This window comes from Dipodomys spectabilis, unplaced genomic scaffold (genome assembly GCF_019054845.1).
Source record: "Dipodomys spectabilis isolate Male_0828 unplaced genomic scaffold, ASM1905484v1 ptg000095l, whole genome shotgun sequence".
Taxonomy (NCBI): Eukaryota; Metazoa; Chordata; class Mammalia; order Rodentia; family Heteromyidae; genus Dipodomys; species Dipodomys spectabilis.
The window spans coordinates 19,622,927-19,643,334 of record NW_024870772.1 but is presented as its reverse complement, the minus strand read 5'-3'; the positions used below and the strand labels follow the sequence as shown (position 1 = coordinate 19,643,334).

The 20,408-nt window shown below is 40.3% G+C and overlaps 1 protein-coding gene across 1 annotated transcript in view; it reads left to right on the top strand.

Moving 5' to 3' along the window:
- Enox1 (ecto-NOX disulfide-thiol exchanger 1) overlaps positions 1-20,408 on the top strand; it is a 540,384-nt gene that overhangs the window by 466,902 nt on the left and 53,074 nt on the right. Inside the window, exons 15-16 of the mRNA XM_042685602.1 lie at positions 12,110-12,217; positions 16,509-16,565. Coding sequence (XP_042541536.1) covers positions 12,110-12,217; positions 16,509-16,565 — 165 coding nt within the window. The remainder of the gene's footprint in view (positions 1-12,109; positions 12,218-16,508; positions 16,566-20,408) is intronic.

Here is a 20,408-nt window from a genome sequence, read left to right as displayed (position 1 = left end):
GGATGGACAAATCTGGTATAGTCCAGAGGTTAAACAGCTGCAAAGGATCACCTGCAGGTGGTAGAGACTCTTAGAGAAACAGGGCTTGTCTCTTGCAGCTCTCACCTGATCCTGGAGTGGAGGGAGAACAGAAGAAATGTGAAACCCTCCAAAGATTCTGGTTATTCTGAGCGTCCTAATTGTTAGTATTGTGTTAGTATTATGCTCACCTTTGGTCCTCAGCTCCACCCACACCTGGAGCTCCCTCCATACAGCTGGCCCCTCCCTCTCTCCGCCCAGACCCACCTGAACTCCCATCTACCTCACTTCCTTTCCCCCAGACCCTCCTGCTACCTGGATGGTGACAGAGGCCATGTGCTCCCTCTTGGGGGAAATATGGCTCCTCTAATAAACCCTATAATAATCTTTCTCCTATGCCTGCCTGCCTCTGCGTGGTCCCCTGAGATGGATGTGTGGGATTCTCTTTCACCTAAACTGTGGGGTTCCACACCAGTCTAAATACATGAAAGTAACTTGGAAACTTGATGGGGAACGATTGGGCTTTCTCTGCCTCCCACTTCTGTAGATAAATGCGATTGTTTATTTGTAGAGCTGGATCCAGAGCCACTTCAGGTTTCTGAATGCTAAGTTCAGGATGCTCTTCTCTGTTGGCCCTGTTCTTAGGTATCTGATCCTTTAGTTAGCAGAAGGAAATCGGGAATATTAGAATCATTGGATTTTCTTTACTGAAGTTCTGCAGTTATCATGAGTTAAGTAACAGCGGCGATTCTAGATCCATAATTTATCAAGTTTCTATCCTTAGGCATCTCTAGTTGATGTAGAGATAATACCTTCAGTTTTATTTCCTCTATTCACTTATCTACAGAACACACTAGGTCTTTACCACTTCCTTTTCCATTAACAATCAACTAAAAGCTCTCAAGATTCCAGCACATATATTTCTTTTGTATCCATTAAGTTAAAAGCTGCTTTCTGAAAAATGCAAGCAAAAAGGCCCATGATGGTGGTAATATCTATTGCTGATGATGCTTGAATGATTATGGGTTGGCTCTTTGCAGTGGCTAAACTGGATGAACCTGACTCCCAAGATAAGCTACTAGGATTTTGGCAACAAATCACCCATACAGGGTTTTCTAACTGTCATCTTTGATCATAACTGAGTTACAAACCCTACAAGGAATGAATAAGTCTCTGTTGGCCTTTGGGGTGTGTTGCAAGATCAGCTGTTCAATCTGGCTCTTATTTGATTGAAGTAAATGGGCCAACCTGGCTGGAAAGCATGCTAATATCCTAAATTTCTACATTAACAACTGTACATGTGCCCAGAGGTTGGGGTGATAACCAGCTTATATAATTACAAAATGAAGTGATAAGAATAGATAAATCTCAGCAAATAGGATTATCATTTGCAGGGCAGTTGCCAGCAGCAGAGAGAATAGCTCCGATAGCTTTTCCTACTTGAAGGAGACATTTGACACTTTCTCTTCTCAATTGCATGGATGGCAGTAATTCAAGTTGGTTGCTCTGTGTTTTGAAATTTTCTGAAGGAGGGCAACTAGCATACCTGGGTGGGGCACACATATTAGCTAAAACTTCCTTGACCTACCTGGGTCTCCCTCTTCCCGTTTTTTCAAAGAAAGTAATGACATTACTTACACTCAATACTTTGGTTTATTGAAAGTACCTTGCTTAGTGGTTGTTTTTTAATCTCACAATATCCAACTGGTAAATAGTTTATTCATCCTGTGAAGGAAGTGAAAAACAGGAAGCCCAGCTGGCCCTGAAAATGATGTCATAAAGAGAAACCATTCGAGAAAGAGGCCATCAGTTTTAGAGTAAAACGTGTTTATATTCATTTTTTCCTGGGTTCAAGAAATTAATTGTGTATTTCATTGCAGATGATAAATTATTCCTCATGAGACAGTCATCAGGGGAGAAAGATTAGGAAAAAGAGGAGACCAGAGCATTAAAGAAACTTGAAGGTAGAACAGCAACTCAACAATAGAGCCAATTCCTTTCAAATGTTAAGTGTGTGGCTCATTTGTCTTTTGCTTGCCCTTGGCTGTATTTCTTCTCAGAATAGAGTTGTCTTAGAGGATCATGACCAGTAATTCCAGTTCGTTTCATGAAGGCCAAGAAATATCTGTGTTTTACACAAGCCTCTCTCACTGGCATATTCTGAGAAAGGTCTTAGAAAATCATATCTGATGGAGTAATTCCCTCTATCCCCCAGCCCAACAGGCAAGGTCATGATCTCCCTCTCTCAGATGTTGTTTATAGTCTTGCACTTGATACAATTTAACACTAGTTAACAATTTAACACTTGTTAAACATTTCTTTCCTATAAATGACATTACTTCCAGTGAAATCATGAAATGAATAATAATAATAATGGCCAAGAAAGTTTTCTTATATTGAATGTCACATATGCTTTTATTAGCATAAGTGCTAGTAAAAACATTATAATAAAAGCCAGATGCCAGTGGCTCACACCTGTAATCCTAGTTACTCAGGAGGCTGAGAGCTGAGGATCACAGTTCAAAGCCAGCTCAAGCAATAAAGTCAATGAGACTCTTATCGCCAATAAACTGCCCAGAAAAAGCTGGAAGTGGCACTGTAGCTCAAGTGGTAGAGCACTAGCCTTGAGCACAAAGAGGCTCTGAGATAGCACCCAGGCCCTGATTCAAGCTCCATGACATAAATACACACACACATACGTACATACAATAAGAGGAAAAAATCACAATTGTCTATTCAATTCCTTTATTAATCCACCTGTCTGCTTTTTTATCCTCCTTTAGATAATGTTGTAGGTAAGTCATTGTCCCACACTTGATATGTGGACTTTCAACAAAACCAAACACAGTTTAGGCAACTGATAATTATGGAATGGGTTTAACATGTTCTTAATTTGTCTTTCAATGTTAAAGGAAGCCATTAGCCATTTAAAAAGAGCGCGTTTCAATTTTTAAAAATATTAAATTCAGTAAAACTGTTTTCCCCAGGAACTAAAATTTACACTATCAGCCCTAGATAACAGAACTGGTAGTTCTCTCACTTTTTATGTTTTAAGCATAAAATTTAATGCAATAATCCCAGAAAGACTAGAAGTTGTTCAGGTGCGAATCCTAAACTTTGCAGTAACTCTTCTATTATTGTTTAGTGTGAATACACTGTTGAAATCTAGAGTGTATGGTTCTAGAGATGGAATTTTTTGGAGTCCAAAACAAGCAGAAATAAATAATCCGAGTCAAATGTGTATAGATTTGTTCATCTGTGTGAATGACAAGGATTGGGAGGGCTTGAGAGATGGGATACAATAGTTGGAATATAAAATGAATTTGTGGTTCTGGGAGGTGTAGCATAAGTGGTAGAGTGCTTGTCTGGCGATCACAAGGCCCGGAGATCAATCCTCCATTATGCATTATTAAATTTTAATAGTTTAACAGTACTGCCAGCAATTATTTAGAATTTAGATTAATGAAAGAATTTTTGTGGAGTATTTCATCACTCATTTTCTCAAAATTGCTGATGCACCAAGATAATAAATAGAAAGAACTTTGATAAGTTTTATTATTATCTTTGTTATTATCTTTATTATTATTAACAATGAGTGTATGCAGCTCCCTACATCTCTGTACTTAAACCTTCACTCAGATCATCATCTCTATGGCTTGCTGAGTTTTTCCATCCTCTCTCTGACTCATAAGAATCTACAGAAATCATGCCTGCTTCCCTTTGGAAATCTTGCTTGGTTGATAGGATTATTGGCTTTTTTTTTCTTTTCTCTTTTTTCCTGCAGCAGGGGAAATCCTAGTTCATTATGGACTAGCCCTGGGAAGCCTAGAAATATCTCCGCTTTGAGCCCCTGTTCTCTTGAGTTCTTTCCTGGACTTAATCCTGCAGACACTAGGAGCTCTCTCTCAGATGTAGACACACTTTAAATGCTTCTGTGTTACCCCCTTAACTGTCCCAGGAAGTGGCATTCCTACCAGCAACCCTGCCCTGGGAGGATCAAGCAGAGTCTTTCATGCAGTCTCCAGCACCCCTGTGAAGACCAAGAGACATAAAAACACTTAGTATTGTTTTCTCATTGGTCTCCCTTGCTGTTCCAAATCCCCAGGGTACTGGTAGGCATAATCCCAGGGTTCAGGGTCTTTCAGAGGGGGAGCTAGCTGGCCCTGGTTGTTTGGTTCTGGCTGGCATTAGGCTTTTAACAGCAGGGTCAGGGGACAAGGCCACGTTCTAAACATCTCTCTGCGATAAATGCAACCTGATCCCATCAAGAACAAGAGATTGCCTTTCTGCCTAGCAATGAGAATGGCATTTAAAATTCAATATCAGAAAAGATATTGACGAGATTAAGGTCTGGGAGGAATTGATTTATGAGGAAAGACCCAAGGAATTAAATATGTATAGCCTGGTGTAATAGGATATTAGTCCTGAACACAATTTCATTCCTATGATCCAGCTTTAGGTCATCAGTCATCTGCTGAGCAGTGGAGCTCTCTCTGGGAGAGGTCCCTATCCCTCCCCCAAGGGTCACTGTGCCTAAGGCAGAGAGAAAGGCACCAGGATTGATGCTTAGGGCCACAGGCTGGGTTACCCTTATGCTCCGCATAAATCAAAGTACATTTTCATTCCCCGGTGTAAGTAGATGACATTTCCAACTAGAATAGAACTTGAGTAGTGTTACCACCCCCTGTAATGGGAAAATTCAAGCAAGTTCAATTTCATCCCTTTCCCAAGGAGAAAAGTGAACTTTATAGGTACTGTGTGGCTCCTTCCCTGGAGCCAAGTTTCTTTACCTTGCCAGAAATACCCTGAGATGTGTTTGTCTTTAGGCAAAGCCTTGCTCTTAGGTTGTCCCATGTGTACTTGATTTATTTTTATATCTCAGCTTTCCCTAACAATCAGAGAGTGACTGGATTTTCTATTAGTTGTAAAGCAGATATCGTTAGACTGTCCTCTTTTCCAGGCCAGAGTCAGTGAACAAAACAGAACGGAGCCATGGAGGGCCTAGGGAGCCTGGGGAGGTGGATAAAGGAAAAGGATCCCACCAAGTAGGAAAGAATTTAGGGTATATGCTTCCATCTCAGCACTATAGCAGGGTAAGGTACTGGTGGAGCTGGCTACTGCAGAAATAAATATTCAGGGAAATCAAGTTGGAGATGAGGGATACTGACAGTAGTAAGCTCTCAGAAACTACCAGGGAGACCTGATGTTCAAAGTGGTACATGCACCGGACCATCCAGACATGGGCACACCTACCATGGCCTCTGTGGGTGAACTTCCTTTGGAAGTCTCTTTCCTCATTCCTTAGGTGGCCTTAAAGTCAGGTCCCCCTGAGAGGTATGTCTGATTTATAACTACAGGAATGGGATAATATTTATCAAAACCAAGTCAGAAAAGCCAAAAACATGTTAAATGTAAATTTATGACACTCCATGGATTTAAATACTCCCAGCCCTCTATCGGGAATATTTAATCAGTGACTTATTTCCAGAGTAAATTACATTTCACAATAGTTTCCTTGAGTCCATTTCCCTTAACCTCTCATCTGATCCCCTAAAAACCTCCTGAATTCCTATGGGAACATACTAGTAGTCACTAATATTGGAGTATTTTGTGTTGCCTGAAACATTATTTTGTATAGACTAGCATCTTCATGACTCAGTTCTGTGAAGTAGTTTTCTCAATGTCTTCTACCTAGTCCAGCATTTTGCACATAGAAGTTCAGCATTGACTGATTGAATGAATGAGTGAGTGAATGAGTATTAGCAGATTGTTGTAGAACTGAGCTAGAGCCAAGCACTGGGAAAGGAGGGGGGGAGGGGATGTGTGTATGTGTGTGTGTTAGTGTCAGTCACTGTCAGTATCTACCCAGCTGGTGTCATGAGGTAGGATGCCACCATAAATTTAGAAAGTGCCATTCTCTGCAACCATACATGACACAAGTTTAGGGTTCTGTTTGGGGATATTATTTTGTGCCACCCATAACCTCCATCCCACCCGTACACAATCTCCTGCCAAAGATCCATAAGATCCCTGTTACATAATTCTGAAGGTGTCACCCTTATAATATGATGCTGGTGGTGTATTCCACATACAGTATTTACATGTCCTCTCTGACTTCTATGCAACCTTATATAGTCTGTTAACTTTACCTTAAAACAAAATTAGAAGACTTAAGGGGGAAAAAAGAGCAGGAAAAGATAGCAGCTTCTAAAGGAATGCAGCATACACAGTAGCTTCTCTGCAGCAGCCTAGCTCATAAATGGGAATGATGAATGCCTAGGTACAAATTGTCACTAGGAGGATTTTAAGTTTGGCATGTCCTGATTTCCATTTAAAATTGACAGTGCTTTGTGGTTGCCAAGGTAGAAATCTCAGCTTGAAGCAGGAAAATTGAGTTGTGCAAGTGGTAGGTCTTCCCCCAGACAGCGTGACCTCAGATACATGGCTCAACCTCTATGTTCCTACAATTCTCCCATCTGTAAAAATGGAGATGTGACCTCACTTATTCTGGGGCTCCAAATAACATTTGTAATGCTCTGTGAATTTGTCAGGGGAAAAAAAAAGAAAAAGACCCATTACACACGGAAGACTCTGTTCCCAAAGAGCATTACAAATGATCCTATTAAATCAGTGGCCTGGAAATATCAAGTTGTGTCAGGTACAGCATTTATTTACCTGCTTATTGTCCGCCAGTGTTTGCACTTGATTGGCATATGGATAATTGTCTAATTGGAACACACTCAGTTGTAACCACCAAAGAATGTAATAGTGCATCTGTTTAATGCCATACTCTCAAATGTTAAATTAAAATTATGCTGTAGTCAGCCAATCCAACCAGGAGACACTTCTGATTAAGTTCTTGCTGCTTGTGAACTTCTGTAATTGAGACACAGTGGTACTTAAAAATTCAAACTAGAAAGAATATTATACAGTCTCATAAATATCAATGAAAAGGACCAGAAAGGCTGACTTAAATTATCTAGTTGTGAATGCTCTCACTGTTTTTGTAGGGCATCTAGTCAAATGAAGAATAGCAGGTTTGAATCACCACTGTTTTGAATACATAAATATTAGATTCGCAGGTTTATACTTTGTAAACAATAAAGCATTAATTTTGTAGAATACACAAAATAGTCTGTAGTGTTGGTTTTAATTTTCCCTCTAGTGGTAGTTTTATTCTTTTATTTTAAAACTGGGACATGAAGAATTAATTACATAATTATGAACTAATTGATTGGAATTCTTTAACCTTTTAAGAGGTATTCCTCTTCAGATGAAAAAAGGGTATCTGGAACTGCCAGTGCAATAAATCAAAGTGTCTTAAGTGGAGCTGCTATTTTCCTCTGAAAGTTTTATATATTCATATGTCTAAAACAATAAATTACCCAGCAGCAGAGTCTCAAAGTGTTTTTGTTGTCATTTTGGTTCAACCCCAGGGAAATCAGAACAATCTTTCATTCATCCTTACCTACTACCTACTACGTGTTACGTGTACCCAACTGACACATGATCAACCCCACTTTTGGTAGGTCTACTAACTGAAGATAGATAGGAAATGTGTTGTACTGTAGCAAATGCCTTGGAAGCATAGAGGTTAGATGAACTATGGTTGCTTAGTTGATTCTTTATTGGGGAAGAACCCAAGGCTACTGCCCATAATTGTGTAGGTTTTGCCCTGGAAAATAGTAATGAAGCCAAGCCTACAAAGTAAATGAGAAAGAAACCCAGTCCCTACTCTATTACCCAAGCCTGTGCCTTTGTGAGTGGTAGGGGTGGGGAGTGTCTATCCCTCTTGGCCTTAAATCAGAGATGCATAAGCTTCCTATATGCATCTTGGTGGCTGCCTATAGCTTCTCTGCCTGTGTTGATAATTTTGTGTGGTCTGTGAATGATGTTATAAATATCCAAATAGCCCTTTGGAGAAAAAATTAAAAAGGCTCCCTATCCCTGAGAGGATGGGACTCTTTTCAGTTGCAGAGAGGCATCATATGGATTGGTGTTGGCTCAGAGCAACCTTTGAGTTGGGGCTTCAAGATTGAATAGAAGTGGGATACCTGTGGCTCATACCTGTAAGCTTAGCAACTCATGTGGCTGAGATCTGGTGATCAAAGTTTGAAGGCAGCTTCAGCAGGAAAATCTGTGAGCCTTTTAGACCCAATTAATAATCAAAAAGGACAAAAGTGGAGGTGTGCCTTGAGCAAAAAATGCTTAGAGACTAGTTGGGTACTGGAGGCTCATGCCTGTAACCCTAGCTACTCAGGAGGCTGAGAGTTGAGTATTGTGGTTCAAAGCCAGCCTAGGCAGGAAAGTCCCTGAGACTCTTATCTCCAATAAACCACCAGAAAACCACCAGAAGTGGCACCATGGCTCAAGTGGTAGAGTGCTTGCCTTGAGCTGACAGCTCCCAGGCCCAAAGTTCAAGCCCAACAACCAATACACACAGACACACACATAAGAAGCTCAGAGACAGCACCCAGGCTCTGAGTTCAAGCCCAATGACCGACACACACACACACACACACACACACACACACACACACACACACACACACACACACAGCTCCCAGGCCCAGAGTTCAAGCCCAACAACCAATACACACAGACACACACATAAGAAGCTCAAAGACAGCACCCAGGCTCTGAGTTCAAGCCCAATGACACACACACACACACACACACACACACACACACACACACACACACACACACACACACACACACACACACACACACACCAAGTAGAAAACTGCCAGGCAGAATTCTGAGTAGTAAGAGAATGTATGCATATCTGAGGAAGAATTTTGGATTTCATCTTTTGGGCCCAGGAAACCAAAAATATTTTTAAGCATGGCAACACTTTAATTGTTGCATGGGCAAATCTCTCAGAAGTGTAGAGGGTGAATGTCAGTGTGATTAGGCAAGATCTTAGTAGCTTTAACTATGACAAAAGATAGAATGGAGAAAAGACAGAGGAATAAGCAGGAGTGGGGGGGTGGAGACTTGAACTCTGGATACCACAGGAGGAGGGTTGTGCAGGGTAAGGAGAGGATAAGCTATTGGACACCATTTAAACAATCAGAGAAGGATGCAATGTATAGTAAATGAGAGACAGAGCCTAAAGAACTAGTACATGATATGTGTGGCTGAAGCCATGTATACAAATGGGATTTCTAGAGACAGCTTATAGCTGGCAGAAAAGAACCTGGCATTTCAAGTGGCAATTACAAAAAGCACTGGTGACATTAGTGGAATAGACATGTAGAATGAAGTCACATAGTAGGGCCACAGATTAAGTGAACATTGAAGGAAGCAGGAATTCTCATTCCCTCCTTATGCATTAGCATTAACTGTGAAAGTTTTTTGTATAAAAAGGAAATCAATGCCTGGGTCCCACATCTAGTTATTCAGAGTTAATTGGCCTCCTGTGGAGCCCAGAAATCAGTATTTTTAAAAAATCTTCTCAGATGATATTAATAAATAACCAGAATGATCAGAATGAAGAACCAGTGCCCTTGACTATTCTTTTAAGAAGGATAAATAAAACCCCAAAGCTTGAAAGCATATGATGAGATGCTTATAACTGCAGAGGATCAGAGAATAGAATTTTTTAATGAAGAATCTTTATATTCTGTGACTGGCAAATATGAAAAAATCTGAAAAATGCTTTCCATGAAGATGTGAGACAGTGCAGCTCTTACCTACCACTGGGGTGTATGTGGAGCAGTATAACTATAATGTAAGGTAGCTTTGCTGTAACATCTGGCTAGGCACATCTGTGAGCCCAGAAGTTCACCCCTGGTTATGTGTGTAAGGGAAACCATTCCACAGGACCACAGGAAAACATGTTCTAGAATATTCACCTTGTACAAAGTGAGAAGCATTGGAGACAGTTTGAGTATCCTTCATTGGAAGGGTATATTAGGTACAAAAAAGGGGGGGAGGGAGGGCTAAAATATTCTACAGAATATTATACAGCCACCAGAAGCAATAGAGTAGTTATACAAAATGTTAATCTGGCTGGATCCTAAAAAAATAGTGAAAATATAGAAAACCCGGACAGCCATGACAATGTATACATTTAAATATATACATTTAAATAAGGATCTAGACACTGTAAACCACTGAAGTGATTATCTACTCACGAGAAGCAAAGGGAGCAATGATGAAAGAGGAGATGTTTTATCTAAAAAGTGTGATTCCCAGGGAGGAAGGGGAATGGAAGTTTAAGAAGTGGGGTCAAGGGTAGGGATTGTGTATGTTTCTATAGGATGGAGAGTTGGAAAGTGTAGATGAAAGATTGCAGTAGACTTCTCTCATTACTATGCAGTGTTGGAAGTAACAGCTGAGAGGTGAACCCAAGTAGTATTCTTCTTCCCCTCCCCAAGTTCATTACTGAAACACTGTGTGTTCTTTACAAAACGAACAGGAAGATCCACAGACCTACCCAGAGGCAATGTCCAGATCCTTTCCTAAGACTATGGTGTGACTTAATGGGTCAGTATATTCCACAGAATATTATGCAATCACCAGAGGCAGTAGATCACACCCCAGTCAATAAGCTGGAAAAGGTGGTTCATGCCTGTGGTCCTGGCTATACAGGACATTATAACAAGGTAAATCATGGCTCAAAGCCAGTCCTGGGCAGAAATGCAAGACCCTATCTCAAAAATAATTAAAGCAAAGAAAGGGCTGGTGGTGGTATGGCTCAAGTAGTTGAGAACCTTACAAAGCCCTCAGTAGTTCCAACACATGTTCAAAAAAACATTGGATTTGAAATTGCTCAGTTAAAAACCATTTGATATCATCTATATCAGAGACACAGATTACCTGGGGACAGTTGGGCCTGTCATGAGTGAGATTGAAGGCACAGGGTCGCCCCTCCTGTTCAGACAGCAGTATTCCCCACATAAACCACACAAACCAGAGCCAGATGTGGTTGGATGGTGATACGCACAGATAGGAGAATAGAAGGCACTAAGTGTTCGGGAAACCCAAAGTGGTTCTTAAATCTGGACTCGGTGCCAAAGCAAGGAGGAACAAGTGCCAAGTCAAGGGAAAGAGCAGTGTGCTTTGATTACCATCTACCCTGCAAGTCCTACAGAGCCAGTAGTTTTGAAGATTGAATGCAGCCCTTTTAGTTAATGAGAAAGGCAATGCCAGTATTTCTTTAGGCTTTGATATTCAGGTTTGACCAGGCTCTGAAAAGGCAACCTGGACATTGGAAATAGGTTGCTTCCTGAGAGGAATATACTAACCCTCCTATCATCAATGCAGTATTTGTTAGGTATGGCAACAGGAAAATCTTCCTTTGTCTTTTCAAAGTGGTCCTTTGATGTCAAGATGTGAACAGACGCAGTTATTTCCAGAGCCCGTCTTAAAGCTCATGAGCATCTTCTCCAGCCTCTAACATAGAACTGTGTGGCCGAGAATCAGCAGTGGAATCTAGGCAGACAAGATCAGCCTCCCCATGAGTTATAGGTATGGGGCCTGGAGAGCTCAAAAAATCCCTTAAATGTCCTGCTTCAAAATAGCAATGTAAGCCATAGCTTCATGTTTTGACAGCTTATATCAGCAGTTTTCTTGGCTGATATATTGATTGTAGTTTGGACTTGAGTTCCTGCTGATCTAATAAAACATCATCGTCATAACAGAGAAAATAAGATGATCCTTTGTGGTACCTGCCACTTGGTGAAGTAATTCTCTGGGGTGGCCAGAAAGCTAGCTTTGCCTTAATATGCAAGTGAATTGAATTGGACAAAATGAATTAATTTTATTATTTGATCTCATCAGCTATCAGGATGTTGTTCACTAATATATTCTGCATATGTTTTCAGAGAAATGTAATGGTGCCTTCACAGACACTAAAACAGATTTTGTACATCAGGATCACAAACAGCCTAAATGTGTAGTCAGAACAGCAGTGTTCCCTACACGTAAGTGGGGGAAATACATCACCAAAGTTCAGCCAGTATCTGGATGGAGCTCTAAGTGGTGTAAAACTCTATGCTGGTCATCTTGAGGATATGGTGCATATTTTATGTTCTCCTGACTTGCAGACCTACTGATGTTCAATATCCTTTTATTTTCATAGCAATTACTGACCATCCAGGAGGAGCTAAATAACAAAAAGTCAGAACTGGAACAAGCAAAGGAAGAGCAGTCCCACACACAAGCACTACTGAAAGTTCTCCACGAACAGGTAAGCAAACAAATCAGTTTAGACAACCCCACCACATATTCCCCAGTGCGTGGCTCACACAGACATGACTGAGGGGAATCTGCAGAATAATTAGCCCCTACCCTGTCAACTCTAGCAACTTTGCTCTGTAGATTTTATAATGTCTTTCTTAACATCTCTTTCTTCACCCCTGTTCCTACCAAGGCCTACCTACGTGTGAATATTTATTCAAGAAAATATGAATGAAGTTTGATACAAGTTTTAAATATTGGCAATGTAGATAAATAAGCAGTTAGTTTCCTCTTAGGTCTGAGAATGAAGAAAACAAGTTTAGTCTAATCTGTGATGGTCGTGCAGACATACAGGGAGAAAAGAGACAGATTCATGGCTACATTAAAAATATACCGGCTCTCTGAATCAGGGCACTTATCCGGCCATAGCAAGTGCTACAAACCTTTCATATGAAGTTTGTAAATCTGATCATTTCATCCTGGCTTTCTTTGATCCAGAAGTGTGGCCTGACATTGACAAGTGGATGGGAGAGTATTGTCTTACAGCAGGAGAAGATGGATCACTCTGTAGGCAGGCAGCCCAGTGAAATCTAAGCCCCATTGTCTGTCCTGGAGGAGCCATGAGAGCCCTTGAAATGCTTTCTGAGTTCTGGCCTCTCCCTGTTGCCAAGAAAGTAATGAGTGCTAATGAAATGAGCGGGCACAAAAAAATCACAGATAATAAACCCAGTGCTGGTGAACCAAGTGCAGGTTGTACTAAGTTTTTCATTCACACATAGCTATGAGAACATTATTTATACCATTTATTCTAAATCAGAGATTTAGAAAATTGAAAATACGAAGTAAACAGAGCATGGCCATAATCAGCTGGGACTCAGCTAGTTTATAAACAATTTTTATTTTTTGCAATGATTTTTAGATTATAAATATATTTTATTAGTTATTGTCCCCAGAAAGCATAAATGACTTGTTAGGGAAAAGTGAAAACACTGAGTATTTGTAAACTTTTAGGGCCTTGGACAAAATGGTGTACAAAAGTAATGATGTTATATGGTGGACTCCATAATAGACTGAATCTGTATGATTTGAGAAATGTGAGATTGAACTGAATGTCTGGTTGACTAAATTCACACTTATCAGCAGTCTGGGAACAGCACCAACACCCCCTACTTTTGTCATTGTTACAATGCAAGAACCATAGCTTTATGCTGGTGTTTTTCTACTTGCTCTCTCCTTGGCTTTTTTTTTTTTAATAAAGCTTTTAATTGGAGAGGGGAGGGGTGGACTTTTCCCGTCTTTAAACAACTCAAATCCTTTATTTTGATTTGAAATCCAAACTTAGTCGTAAAAATAGACTCTTGAGTTGTGCCAAAGAAATAGATATGGAGGTGTTGTGGCATATGTTTTTAAAGAGTAAAACACTCACGTGGCGTAGAAGGTCACACTTGACTTTCCATTACTGGAGAATTGGGGAGCTGGAGAGGGATGGGAAGAAGAAGAGAGAGGAGGAAGGATGACTGAATGTGAAGAGTCAGGACAACTACCGTCATTAAAGACTTAGAAAATAGGGATGAGAAGCCAGGAGCCAGAGGCTCATGCCTGTAATCCTAGCTACTCACGAGGCTGAGATCTGAGGATCACAGTTCAAAACCAGCCTGGGCAGGAAAATCTGTGAGACTCTTATCTCCAATTAACCACCAGAAAACCAGAAGTGACACTGTGGCTCATGTGGGAGAGTGTTTGTCCAGGCCCAGAGTTCAAGCCCCATGACTGACAAAAAAAGAAAAAAGAGAAAGAAAATAGGCATGAGAAAGAAGTAGTTTTTGCATCAGCAGACTTGATGGTTTTTTTTTTTAATAGAGGAACTGAGAATATCCAAGTCTCTGGTAGGAGGGGGTGATATGCAATAGCCAGTGGCCACCTGTGTACTATTTCCACTACCAAGCCATTGCCTGAGAGCCCCACCATACTGTCGCTACTTGTCCTTGAAGAAGGACATCTGCACAGTACACAATTCAGGCCCTCTCCTGGCAGTCCACCCTCCCGTGGAAGTAAATGGAAAAATACCTCTTGCCTCCACAAACATGGCTTTCCCAGGCTTTCTTTGTGTATGTGTACTACAGCTATACATGAAAACACTGCATCTGTGCCCACACAGATACTGCCTTAATAAATATACTTGCAGAGAGAAATGTGTATCCTTCACTCAACATTTATGATTTTGCTATTTGAAGCAATTGTCAGTGATGAGGAATACTGACAAGAAAGGCTAGGTCTTGAGGGCAGACTCTTCCCTTATGGGTCTCACCCCTTCATGGAAGGGGTAGTTGGGTGAGTGCTCTAGGCTTTCTCTGTGTGTTGAGATGCAACTTCCCTAGGCCCCTCCCTCCACCACTGCTGCCTTCCATTTCCAGGATATTGATGGGGGCTTCCTGCACCTAGAGTCAAACAAAACAGATAAGGGAGAGGAGAGGTTGGGAAAGGAGCAGAGAGAGATACTGAGAGGGCAGAAGCATCAAGGCCTGCATGGAGAAGCACCTGCAGGCTGGGGAGTGAACAGTACTGTGGTCAGGAGATGGGAAGAGAATGAGTAGCACAGAGGGGCACCTGGATCAGTGAGGCTGAGATTTATTGAATAGGGAGAAGGAGAGCAACTGATATCTTTATGCAGGTATGGATCAAATAGTCCTTTACTTCTTGAATGATATAGTCATGAACAAATAGTCCTTCTGCTACAGAACAGACCTTTCTTCTGTGATAAGTCATGGCAGTACAGTTTATTAGACTAAAGGTGAGATACACCGAACAAAAAGATTGAAAAATACCCTACTAAGAAAACCTTAAGCTAGGGAAACACGGTGTTTTTAAAAGTCCTTTCATATGTTATGTTAATAGACAGTCTGGTTATTACTGTGGTGTACATGTAAGGTATATAATATATAAAACATACTATATAGACACATGCATCTATCTATCTATCTATCTATCTATCTACCTATCTATCTATCTACCTATCTATCTTTCTATCATCTATCTTGCCCAAATACTCCTATATGTTATGCATAGAACTATCTGTGAGGCACCCTTAAAGAAGATTAGTTAATTTTTTTCCATTAATTTGATCGATGTGATCATGAACCAGAGAACTTTGGATCTATAGCCATCTGCCTGTGGATCCTCAGTTCACTGTCCCTTAGCTTTTTCATTTAAGGCAGGTGATCTACCACTTGAACCACACCTCCACTTCCTGGTTTTTGGTGATTAATTGGAGATAAGAGTCTATGGACTTTCTTTCCCTAGCTATCTTTGAAGCTCAATCCTCAATCTTAGTCTCTAGAATAGATACATTAGAGGCATGAGATACTGGCACCCAGTGCTTGTTTGAGTTTAAAGGTTGAGCTTAAAGCTACCCTGGAAAGCCTAGATACTTTCACTTTAATATGCACAGATGGCCAGGAAGAACCAGTGTACAGAATCCACACACATTGGTGGGATATATGATTGTTCTTTTCTTTCCAGTTTTAAGTACCTGTTTCCCACCGTAAGTCCTTCCTATGAAGCAGGAAAAAGCCCAGCAGAGATGTTGTCAAGCAGCTGCCAGGCCACCTCACCTACTCCTTTGCTACCTGTCTCTAGAGGTCTGCTCCTAGCCAAGACAGGATCAAATGCTAATTACAGCTTTCCTAAACCTCCTGGTAGCTCATTACTCTGGGGCCTTTTGAGAGAGAAGAGTGTTTTCTAGGAAAAGAAGCAAAGCATCCTCTCTCATTAGGTCCAGATACGGTGTCAGTCATTCAGACGTGTTCTTTCTCAGGGAGGACATGTACTGTAGCCTTGCGGCGTGTTCCAATGTCAGGCAAACCCATCATTCATGAGTGATCGTTAGCAGAACATCATTTAGCTGGTGGCAACTTGCAAACACTGCAGGATTTAAATTAATAGCAATCAAAGTAGGAAACGAAATCGTTTCTTATTCTTAAGAACCACTTTTGTATGTTTTATGCCTGTGGAACTGCTTTCTAATCTTATTATTCAAAAAATAATGACCAAGATTCTTCTTCTTTTCTTTTTTTTCTTTCTTTCAAAAAGAGAGAGATCTCTCTTTTTGGCCAGCCCTTCAAGCTTCTTAAAATCTCAAACTGGTTTCAACAAGACTCATTAGAATGATGTGCTCCATCTGTTTTCCTTCACTGGAAGTTTTATAAAATGCAACCTCAGATAAATCAGAGCTAATAAGTGGATATATACTTAACAGATATACTTGCTTCTTCTTTCACTGTTGTTTTCTTTAAATGTTTCAGTTAAAAGGTACAAAGGAGTTGGTGGAGACCAATGGCCACAGCCACGAGGACACAAATGTATGTACCAGGAACCTGGTGTTTCCTCTTCTCATTGGGTTTAGGGTGAACTGTGGGATATTTATGTTATAAATAAAATACTGCTTTTCAGTCTTTTAAGATTATTATACAGGCTGTGCTAAAAATAAAATGTGGTAGATAGCTCCGCTATTGTTAGCTTAGTTTAGCAAATGTCAAGTTAAATGTCCTTGAGCTAATCCCTACCTTCAAAAGTTTCTGATCTCAATGAATTTTCTTGAGCCCTTTATATTTCCAAAGCTAAGTAAATGCAATGAGACCCCGGTAAATAAGTTGTATATTGCATGTATGTTTAACTTTGCCTGCCAAGGAAGGTGATAATTAAGTGATTGACATGCTGAAGAGATCTCTGAGTTCCTCACTTGCCCAAAAACTTGTCCAAGGAAGTACTTCTCTTCTGTTTCTGACCCTACACAGTAGCAGGATGCATCTTCCTTCTTGATGATGGTGAGCAGATCCCAATGAGCTCTGTGCTTCCTCTCTCACTGTCTCTTAAATATTCATTTGCCAAGCAAGAGATAAGTATTCTCTGTGTCTTGTAAGCTCAACAGTCTTAGACAGAGTATTATTCCTTGTATAGAGCATTGTCTATCCCTATGTCCAATGGTGTTGGTTTTGCCTTTACTTAAATCTCTCTGAGATCTCTGTGTACCTGATTACCTTTATCACAGGAAATGCTTACTAAGTGGTTCTTTTTATGTCGCACAGAGTCAGATGTGATGATGAATGCCTGATTAAACACATCTAGGAGAAATTACATATTTCACATTCACCCTTATTTTAATTATATATTGCAGACAGCCTAATAATCCAAGTGCCCAGAATATCCCGTTTTCTAGTTACTTGGGCCTACCCAAACAATATTTCACATAGGATACTTACCTTCCTGTGATCCTGGTATTCTGCTAAGTTGTAGAGGGTAAGGGGTAGGGATTTTGGAAAAGCAGGAGGCATGTCATCTACTCTCAAGGAACTGATACTTAAGGAAAATTTGGTGATAGAGTGTGGCATGTTCAAAAGGGTAGGACAGTTGGGATGGGATACAGTTTGAAATTCAGACTGTGCTGCTTATAAACAGTGTCTGCTTTATAAGTTAATTCACTTCTCTGTGCTTCATTTTCCTATTTCTCTTAAAAGCCTATCATGATATTGTAATTGTTATTATAGCTTTTTGTGAGTAATCAAGAAAAAAAAAACGTTCCTGGATCTGTGGGATTTGGCTGGACTTTGATGGATGTGTAGGACAGGGAACTGGAAGAAGGGACTCTCACGGTGCTATCCCCATTGGCAATATTGTGACATGAACAGTTCATTACCTTCATTCTTACTCCCAGACCCTTCTTCAGGTTCCTGTACTCCAGGGACCCAGTGCTGCCGCCTTTGGAATCAAAACTTTCATATCCACTCCACTCTGGGCCAGTCCCTCTGCAAAAGGAAGTTGCTATCTAATTAAATAAGCCAGACAGAGCAGCATGGGGTCTCAATTTCCCACCCTTGTTAAAAGGAATTATACTGCCTGCCTGCCTTCTTTCCTTCCTTCCTTCCTTCCTTAAGGGTTCATATGAGAAGCAGATGAGATGATGGATAATGGATTGGAATTGTAAGGTTCTGAGTAAGAAGTTTTTCTGGTGCTGATTGGATTGATGATGATGATATAGATGATGATGATGATGATGATGATGATGATGATGATGTGTGTGTGTGTGTGTGTGTGTGTGTGTAAAGAGAGCCTGATATGACATCTAGCCATTAGGCCCTTAGTTGAAAAACATTGAAGTCATCTATTATTAAACAGGGAAAAAAAACTAAAGAAAGATTAACATTGATGCCTTTAATCCCTTGTGGAGGAAAGATTTTTATATTTTTAAACTTTTGTAGGATCTCCAAGGTAGGCTTTTTTAATCAGCTCAAAGAAATGACCAGAGATGGTCATTTTCTGCCGGGGAAGAAGAGGTAGCCATGACACCTTGGCTGAGGGCTACTGAGAATGTTTGGAAAGGACATGGCCTGCTGGCCCCTCCCTCCCCCTCTCCCTTCACTGCTGGTGGCCACCTCCCCACTGGGCAGAAGCTAGCCTAATTTTAAGTCTCTGACTTGTTTGCCAGGGCTTTGCCATTAGATGAGTTAGTCATCTGTCTGTCTTTGATGTCTGCAATTTTGGCTTCTTTTGTCTGTGCTTCGGTGAGAGTAATGTGAAAGCAAAGATTTTTTTTTAATTGTTATTTGGGCCAGGCATTAGAAGCTGTAATAAAATAGTTTGTGAAGATGGGTTTTTTAAAAAAAAATCTATAATGCAATCTCTATCTCTTCTGAAGTGGCCACCAGAGCTACCAAGGTTGAAAGAAACATGGCTTGCAAACCAGAATGAGAGAGTTAAGTCGAATTTGATTGGGCACATGGTCCTTGTGAACTTCACCTTCCATGTTAATAAGAGTGTTAAGGGCTGTATAGAGATACTTGGCCTAGAGCAGATACTCAACAGGTACAAATTTCACTACTGGCAGGACTACCAGGCAGGACTTTTGCAGGATGTCTGTTTGTTTTAGTTTACATTTTTGTGCTGGTACTGGGGCTTGACCTCAGGGCCTCGGTGCTGTCCTTTAGCTCCTTTGCTCAAGGTTGATATTCTAGCATGTGGACCATAGCTTCATTTTTTTTTTTTTTTTTTGCTTTTTGGTAGTTAAGAGATTCATAGACTTTCCTGCTCAAGCTGGATTCAAACTTCAATACTAGGTGTCTGCCCCCTAAGTAGCTAAGATTACTGCCATGAGCTACCAGTGCTTAGCAGCGGGATGAATTTTAATGTGGCTCAGGAGGAATAAGCCTGGGGCCCAAGGCTATTGATAAGTCAGGATGTTTTTCACTATAATTACACACATCTGGGTAGAAATTTCATACATTATTACTTATTGATAATTATTGTATAACAACCAGTATTGACTTAGGTGGATATTCTTAGTGGATGTACAGATACTTAAAAAAAAGTCCATTAAATAACTTATATTTGAAGTTTTTCTGTAAAAAGAAAAGAATACAGAATAAAGAATACAAAATAAAGAAAAGAATACAAAATAAATAAAATAATTTAGTATCTCATTTCTGAGAGATAACTACTATTAACATCCCATTTTAGTTTTGTTTTCTCTACTATGTACATCATCAGAGGAAAGAACCTGTCAGGAAATGAATAAGAATTAGTACATTGTCTCATTTGTTCATTTTTGATATCTCACTATAAGTTAAATACTTTTCAGGCTACCAACAATTCCTCAAAGATATGACACAGTGACTGTATAATGTAGGTTGAATAACTGAGTATATACCTATGTTTTGCTATGACAAATAATACTGTAATTAACACTATTAAACTTTACTTGCATTTCTCATATCTGTTTCTGGGGGTTCTGTGTATTATATGCAGAGTCCTAAAGTCTGTGGAGAGCTTCGGACTTCTGGTAGGCTCCAGTCAGCCAGACTGGTCTGTTAACAGATATGTTGGTCTTGTGATTTTAACTTATGCCATAGTCTCTAGTCATCCTGTTGATGGTATGTGACTATTACTTTTTTATAGGTTTTGTATTTTACTGAGCACCAACAGATTCTAGCTAACCCCTGGGCTGGCATTCCTGCGCTCCCCAAACAGACACCTTGTCCCCCATAGCAGGAGATTCTTCATTAGGTCATGCCCAGGAGAAAAGTTTTCTGAAGGCTAAAACCACGAATAGCCCCAAACCAAGGCCAACCTGGACTCTGAGAGGAATTAGACAATTTGGTCTCACACTTGCTGATTTTCTGTACTTTCATCCCTCTATTCGAACTGGGTTA